The sequence below is a fragment of the Rhinolophus hipposideros genome, assembly GCF_964194185.1.
Source record: "Rhinolophus hipposideros genome assembly, chromosome: 2".
NCBI lineage: Eukaryota > Metazoa > Chordata > Mammalia > Chiroptera > Rhinolophidae > Rhinolophus > Rhinolophus hipposideros.
The window spans coordinates 98,387,958-98,396,937 of record NC_138048.1 but is presented as its reverse complement, the minus strand read 5'-3'; the positions used below and the strand labels follow the sequence as shown (position 1 = coordinate 98,396,937).

At 35.7% G+C, this 8,980-nt stretch overlaps 1 protein-coding gene across 1 annotated transcript; it reads left to right on the top strand.

The window, feature by feature from the left end:
* Positions 1-960: 960 nt before the first annotated feature.
* Positions 961-1,701, top strand: KRTAP24-1 (keratin associated protein 24-1; the record flags this gene model as incomplete). Its single annotated transcript, XM_081070524.1, has 1 exon — positions 961-1,701. The coding sequence occupies one exon, from the start codon at positions 961-963 to the stop codon at positions 1,699-1,701; it is 741 nt and encodes a 246-aa protein (XP_080926650.1).
* Between the last annotated feature and the right edge of the window lie 7,279 nt (positions 1,702-8,980).

Sequence of the window (8,980 nt, the reverse complement as noted above, 5' to 3'; positions counted from 1 at the left end):
TGTGCAAAAAAAAAAAAAAAAAAAAAAGCAAAACTACTCTTAAGTAAGTAAAACTTATTTTGGAAGAAAGATAGAATAATGTTATACCTCTGACAGCAACACTGGGTTTTACCATAGAGACAACAAAATGTATAATGTATAACCTTAGTAAATTAGGAAGGTATAATCTTGAGAAATCGGCCTTCTTTGATATTACATATTGCAGAAACTCTTTAAGAAAGGGATCTCATAAATGTCTTGGTTACTTAGCAACAACTAACGCAAGAAGACAAGTTAATTTTTGGCCTGTGTATGTCATTAAGTGTCACGGGGATCGTTGTGTGTCTTAGATGGAATTCTCCAAATAACATCAGAGGAGAAGCTGTCACCAGTACAAGGCCTGACACAGTTAAGATTATAATGCATATTTTGGGGAAACAATTCTTTCTCTTAGTGGCTCAATATCTTACCCTCTCTTTTGAGCACCAATGTTTAGACAACCAAATCTTTGGCTTATTTCAGAATATAGGATTGAGTCGTACAGTATTTTGCAATAGTCAAAAGAATGGAGAAGTACAGGTTCCTTGTTTTATTTGAATCCTCGTTAACTTTTTAATAACTATGCTGCAGGAGCCCATAGACACACCAACTCTTATTAACCACTGATTGCCGGATGAGAGCTTGACTATTATTAACATTAAAATCACTGTTCACTGAAACTGTGGTCTACAGATGATGAGTGATGGTTGATGGTCAAAGTGGCGATTATAGATAGTTTGAAGAATCAAAATAAACGTATTTTTACATGAGTGTGGAGATATCAGCAGCTGTAGCTAAACAATACATTAATGAGATGTTGCTGTGTGATTGTCCCAGGGGGTGAGAAGGAAGAGAGTCTAGAGAGGCTGCAGACAATCATCAGAGAAGATATAAAAGTCCTCAGGCCCCAGCCTCAACATTCCTTAACAGCCATTGCTGAGCATGCACTCAGGCTCCATGTCTCTTCTGGGTTATCCTGCAGAGTGCAGTGGCACATTCTACAGAATTAACCGTTATGTCCCAGTGAGTCCTTCTGTTGCTTTTTGCTCCAGTGATGTAAGCCCAACCTTTGGAGTTTGCTTACCCAGTAAGTACCAAGGAAATCTCTGGCTCCTGGATAACTGCCAAGAAACCTATGGCGGCATGCCCAGTTGCAAATCTCCCAGCTGTGAGACGAAGACCTGCACCGCAAGTTGGGACCCATCGAACTGCTATGTGTGCTGCAACTCTCCATCAGTAGGCGAAGTACACGCTGCCTGTAAAACTACCAACATCGGACCCAGCCCCAGCTGCAGCCCACGCACTCAGACAAAGGGGTATGTATCCCATTGCTGGACACCTAAAGCCTGTGACATCTTCAGCAAAGGCTCCCAATGCCTTGAGAAACTTAACTGCTTATCCAAGAGCTTCCGACCTCTACACCACTGCAAACTGGGTAGTGTGGACTATAGAAGCTACCAAAATTTTGGCTTCATACCCAGTGGCTTCTCACCGTCCTGTTATGTTGCCAGCAGCTTTCCATCCCAAAAGCATTTAATGAGAAATTGCCAATATCCGAGTTATAGGCCCATAAGCTGCCAACCGCTGAGCTATTTTTCTAGAAACTTCTGGTCTCTGAGCTATATGCCAAGTACCTTCCCTCCTCTGAGGTATTTAAGCAGTGGTTGCAGACCTCTAAATTGATACTGATCAACTTGTTGCACTTATGGCTGCTGGAAATTGTCCAATGAAGCAGATTGTACTAAGTGGTCACCCCCTCTATATTCCACTGAATTACTTCATGTGTCTTAAGACTCTTGTTACATTAACCCCAAATATAATTCCAGGACTTATTAATTAGTCATTATCACCGGGTTTTTTCCTGTAGCTCTGTTAACAGTCTTTGTTTTAAAGGTTGATCCTAAAACTTGTGTTACTGTTTTTGAGATTGAGTGTGATGGACACACCGAACGCATTCCACACGACACACAACCATCACTAGCTTTCTAATTTGGATGGTCACTGTTACTTGCCTGCCAACGCAATTATCATCTACCTTTCTTGAGGTGGGGCCTCCTTGGTTTGACTGCTAATTCCAGCACATTTTTCAGATTTTTTTTGCTTTCTGTCAAGTTTTATCAACTACCTAACTAGCATCTTCCTAATAAGCTAAGAGATAGCACTCCCTTCAACATACTGAACTGAGGCACTGCAGGATTAGGGGATGTGCAAGCAGCCAAGTCCAACGAGAGTTCAAAATCAGAAGACCTTCAGTAAATCTTCTCTTCTCAAGAAGCCATAAAACAGAATTGACGGACATCTGGCTTTTGTTTTCAATACACAGGATAGAGCCTCAGAAGAAGCAGAACCATCAAAATTATTTGTTGAAAGAATGAAAAGATACCCTCATATATTCTTCATGATTAGTGATAATCTATGTTCAGGATTTTGCTGTAATAATCCCCTGCTGAATGACTGCTTTCTAATTATGGCAAAAGTCCTGGTTCATAGTTAATAAACTAATTTCTATTGGGAAATAATGGTTTTCATTATGTTTTATTTCCTCTTCACTAAAGTTTTATCAGTGTTCTGGCCAATCTGCTTAGCATTGTTGAAGCACTAGTTTCCTGTCATTTAGTTTATGTTCTAAGTTTAAGATATAAAGGTAGAATATACATTCTCAAGACTGATTTGTTTTTTTCTATGTTTAACACATTAAGTGGCATCTATCTTAGAGGAGCTGTGATTGATATTTATACAGAAAAATTTGGGACATTATTTATAAAATAAATCAACTTAATAAAAATTATATAAAATATTAAATGTATGCATATTTTCCTGCAAAATATGTGTATTTATTGGTTTTGCAGATAAATTTTTGGATTTGAAATAGATTTAATATTGAACCCTCTCAGAAGTGATTTAACCTCTATAAAATTTTCCAAAAAATGAAAATAAAATTATCCATCTCAATGGTAAAAGTAACATCTATTCTAAGAATTTTTATAAATAAAAAGCAACTCATGTTTAAAGTCAAATACAATGGTCCCTGGAGATGGGTGTAACTCGATCTAGAGAAGATCATTAATATAAATAGTGACTAAAATTAAAATACTCATAAAGCACACAAATGGTACTACCATTTTTTTTATTTACTCAGGAGATCTACTATTTATAGGAAAGACTTACGGAAGGAATATTAATGTATTGCTTTTGCTTGAACAGGTTTGATGAAAATCAAGTCACTCCTTTGTGAGTTCATTCAATTTTCAGAGATTTCTATTTGTGAATAATTTATTCTTCATATTGAGAAAAATTGTATAGTCCTTAGCAATCATCCATTGACCGTATGGGGCCAGTTTAATTCCTTTAATGTAGGACAGGTGTTCAAGTATTTGAAAATAATTACTGTGTGTTTCAGCTGAGTATTCAACTGTCCAAACTGAACATACTTTCTTTCTCTTTATACTTTAATAGAAAACCTATTCTTTGAGGCACTGAATGGGATTCTTTGGGGATATCAAGATTTGTAGTTCATGTTCTGAATAACTATACAGAGCAGTAAAATCCAGAAACAAACATAATACTGTCTTAATTATTTTAAGTACAATATAAAAGGAATCAGAGGAAGCACTTTAACTGGGAAAATGAAAGAATGTTTAGTGGAAAAAATGGCATTGAAGTGATGCCTGAATGATAAGGTCACTGGTTTCAGAGCACGCAATGGTGGGAAAAGAAGTTGGGGATAATAGATAAATTAGAAAAAAGGGATTAGTTTAATTTGACTCAAGGAAAGCAAACATAAGACCATCTGTTCAAAAATGGGAGAAAATATAAAACATTCAATTAAACATTTTGGACAGGGAAGACTTCCTTAAATAAGAGCAGACAAATAAGCAATACTTATAAAAGAAAATATTTATAAATATGGCTACATCCAAATCAAAAGCTCTGGATACTAGAAGATATCATAAAGACTTTGAAAATAAAGCAAGAGTGTCTGTGGGGTGAGGAGGTATATGATAGTTTTCTGTACTTTCCACTTAATTTTTCTGTAAACCTAAAGCCTAATAAATAGTCTATTAGTTAGAAAATCAAATAGGCAAACAATAAAATGACAAAGGTAAGCCTGAGAGAAAACACACATTGTAAAATTACTGTCCAGTATATTTAAAGAATGCCTACCAATTAAAAGGAAAAAGACCAAATGACTCAACAGAAAATAAACAAAGAATATGAACAATTATTAATAAAACAAATACAAGTGGTCAACAGACTGAAAAATGTCCAATCGAGCAGCAATTAATAATTATAAATAGAAATATTGTTTTTCATCATCAATTTGGTAAACACTTAAGTTTCTTATGTCAACTTAAAAATATATTGTTAAACATTGAAGGTGGTAGCAAAAATTGACAGAGCCTCTGTATACGTGTATATTTAAAAACCATATATTGTATGACCAGGTAATTTCACTTCTTAAAGTCTCTCTCCCCTACAAAAATATTTTGTCAAGTTTTATAGCATTTATTTCAGCACTGCCTGTATTCTAAAAAATTGTAAACAATGGAAAAGGACAATTTCATCAATGGGAGACTATGAAATAAAATGCAATCATATTTATAAATATTTTACAAGAATTAAAAACAGTGGCCTAGATATATATGAATTCTATGATGAAAGGACATATCACAAAATAAAAAAAATAAGAGTATAAAAATATGATAAAGTGCGACATATTTTATGTATAACCACAAACATCAATTACCGTTTGTCTATGTTATATATTATATATAATATGTTATATATAAACATATATAAATATGTATTTATATATTATTTATATATATTTATATATATGTGTGTGTGTGTATATATATATATATATATATATATATATAGAGAGAGAGAGAGAGAGAGAGAGAGAGAGAGAGAGAGCGCGCAGGAGGGAATAAAAACTCCACGAACACACAACCTAAATTATGTTAGTTTTGGAAGAGTTTTAAAAATAGTAGTTGGTGATTCTCAAAGTGATTTTTTCAGACTGAACAGTTTTACTTTGAATCTGTAAGTAATTAAAAACAATAAAAACAAAGCAAAATAGAAGTATTCAGAAATAACCTTGGTCCCACCCTATGACTTTGTATTATATGTAATCTACAACCTCTCCTATGCTACTCTTAATAAAAATGGTGAGTAGTAAGGTGGACAGGCCTCACTCCACTACAGCAGACTGCATTCTAGAAAACCACAGAATGTAAAGATTAGTATATGTCTGTCCTATTCAGTTTCAATAGGCACAAATTTGCTTAATAAACAGCACACTATGTCCACAGCACCAATGACTGCTAATTTGTAGAACCCAGCTGAGATCTTTTAAATTTGTGCTTAAAAGTACCCCAATGAATCACTTCTTTTCCCATACATTTCACTGCTCACCTCATCAGCACTTTCTGCCTCCCAAATAAAAGGAGATCATCAATGTTTCTTTTTTCAAAAAAAATTATAGATTTAAAATGTGACTTTCTATAGTGTAAAAATTTTACAAACCCAAATATAAACATCCAAGTCATTTTTACATGAATCCGCCTTTTTTACGTAGTCGAGAAAGCAATACAGTGAATGTGCCTATACATCTACTACTGTAAATGCTATAAATCAAACAAAACTCTGACCTGGAATTTACTTACTGCACAGTCTACTTCATGGATGACTAAAAGCTCTGCTTTAATTCATATGCTTACATGTTTATGTTTAGATGACAATTTATAATAACATTTTAAACGGTTGACAAAGCTATGCCATTCGGCGTGCTCTCAAAGGCCTGAACATAACTGCAGAATTTTCATGTTTTTTTTCTGTCTATCTTGAGACTGTGTTATTAGTCAAACTTTTTGAAATCTTCTTTTATGTACCATATTTCCTGAATAAGACATAAATCTACATACTTTCTAAGCCGAAGGTAAACATTCGTAGATTTTTAAACTTTTGTTCCACTGAGTTTTTTAATTGTGTCTTTTTTCTTTCAGTTTATGCATGAAATGCCTGTCAAAGTTCTCATATATAGTTAGTGTGCTACACACGACTAGCTTAAGAAAAATGGCGCTTATCTACCCGGAGGTCTTTGATGAATAGCCATCTCACCTGACAGTTCATTTAACCATATTGTCACTTTCAATATCATGAGATAATATTTCAAAACCACATAACTGTATATTTATCATAACCACCAATTCTGTACTGTTCATGCTGCAATCTCCACGTATACCAGGGCCTGATGAAATCACAGTTCCTAGATTCACTTCAGAAGTGAAGTGAATCCTGATCAGATGTGTGTACATGTTGTCTCAGAGCTAATAAAATTATTTCTTCCAGAAGTGGCTGGTTAGCTCAGTTGGTTAGAGCGCGATGCTTGTAACACCGGGTTGCAGGTTCGATCCCCATATGGGCCACTGTGAGCTGTGCCCTCCACAACTACTTTGAAACAACTACTTGACTTGGAACTGATGGGTCTTGCAAAAACACACTTAAAATAAATAAAAGTTAAAAAAAAAACACAAAACACATGTATATATATATATATATATATATATATATATACACACATATTACTCACTATGCTCACTGTGCTTGTTTTGTTATGTTATTTTAATGTGATTGACAGGCAGGATTCAGTAAATCACCAAGCTGAGTATCTAGTCACGTCACTGATAGATCAGAAGGGAATGGAAGCTGAGGTTTCGCATTTGTTTTCTGTGCTTTACAGCCTGGCGTCCTGAACATTCTGGATGATTATATTGTTGACTACTCTCATTCCAGGGTCTCACGTATTTAAAGGGAATATTATTCAAAAATACGAGGTAATTCTCTTTATTAAGAAAAATATACATAACCTCTGAATTTATATTTAGAGTCTGCTATCTAAAAGAATGATGGTAAAGTTTCTTAATCTATAGAATAAAGATTCTAAATCCAGAATTACTTCTTTCAAGAAAAAAAGAATAAAGATTTTAAGTCCATAATTCTTTCTTTTGAGAAATAATTATGATAAAGATCATTATTATTGTTATCTTTATTTTTTTACTGTGAATATAAGCACTGAGAATTGAGTATTAAAAATGATACTAGGGGCCAGCCCGGTGGCTCAGGCGGTTAGAGCTCCATGCTCCTAACTCCGAAGGCTGCCAGTTCGATTCCCACATGGGCCAGTGAGCTCTCAACCACAAGGTTGCCAGTTCAACTCCCCGAGTCCCACAAGAGATGGTGGGCTCTGCCCCTGCAACTAAGATTGAACATGGCACCTTGAGCTGAGCATGTTCAACTAAGATTGAACATGGCACCTTGAACTGAGCTCCCAGATGGCTCCGTTGGTTGGAGCGCGTCCTCTCAACCATAAGGTTGTCAGTTGGACTCCCACAAGGGATGGTGGGCCACGACCCCTGCAACTAGCAACGGCAACTGGACCTGGAGCTGGGCTGCACCCTCCACAGCTAAGACTGAAAGGACAACAACTTGACTTGGAAAAAACAGAAAAGTCCTGGAAGTACACACTGTTCCCCCAATAAAGTCCTGTTCCCCTTCCCCAATAAAATCTTTAAAAAAAAATGATACTACTGCAGAATCTTCTCTTTCTTATCAATCTGCATTTTTTCTTAGTCATTTCCAATAAGTAAGAGGATTTTTTGAGCTTTTTTTCTCTCAGGTTGGGAAACACATTGGATCTCGACTTTGTTCTACCAGAATGGGGTGCCCTATAACTCTTCAGTCACTGAGGAATATTTTTTGGTCGACAGAGTAAAAGAAATATCCTAAGTGTTTTTTTGATCATGCATTTATTTTGGGTGACATCATGATTTGCATACCACGAATGAAGCAAAGTGATGAGCAGAAGAACCTGAGTTTTAATCCTGAATCTGCCACTTATGTTACAAGTTATGCAGCTTAAACTGTCCCTTCCCCCTCTGGGACTTTATAAATTGAGGGGCTTTCTGAAGGTTAAGGGAGATAGTACATAAAACAACATGATGCTGCCTGGGAAGAGTGCTCAACAAATGGCAGTAATTTTTATTCTGTAAAAAAGAAAAGGGACCCTTGAACTCACCAACAGTACAGGCTTCTTTTTTAGGTGCTGTGATTGAGAACCAGAATGCGAGATTCTAGAATTAGTTGGGAAGCTACAACCAGATTCTAGATTCCCTTTGCTATGGTCCAGTGTATTAGCAGGGCAGTCTTTTTCTCACTAGTTCCTATGAGGAGTGAATTTCCCCCCAAATACCTTTCTGACCACTTTTAATCTTCTACTTACTTGGCACCTGGGGAGGTGCAGTAACCTTTATGTTTGGTAAGTGTGGGAAGAATAACTGAGAATATGCTTTTCAACTTTCACCTCCCTCTCCTGGGAGTTCCTTTTCCTTTACGCACAAACTGCTCACAATATTCATGGTCCCACCGCTTTCCCCATTGTAGGAAACTTCCCCTGGACCTGTGCTGCCCTGATGTGGGTAAATCTGTCTAATTCTAGGGTTCAGTGTTATCATGGCCATTTATCTTAACAGACCTAACTGTACAACTTGACCTCTGCCAGTAATAAAGATGATATGTGTGTTTTCTGCCTACAATTTATTACAATTTCAGTTTTTAAGAGTGCAGAACCTACTTAGTAGAAAGAAATAGCTCTCAACCTCCAACATAATGCCTTCTAAAGTAGGCCACACAACTTATCACTTAAGGGAATACTTCTGTACCCTGAGAAATAACTCATTAATGAAGACATGTACTATGGAATAAAACAATATGCAATTCATTTGAAGTTCATGGTGTAAAGTAAATCAGATGATGAGGCTCCATTCCATTATAGCTTTTTCCTATTGTAGTCACCATATTTAGGAAGCAAATTGAACTTGAAACTGGAAAATATTTACTTGATAGACTACAAACATACCCTTATATTTTTGAACACAATATTATGGTAGAAACAATAGAT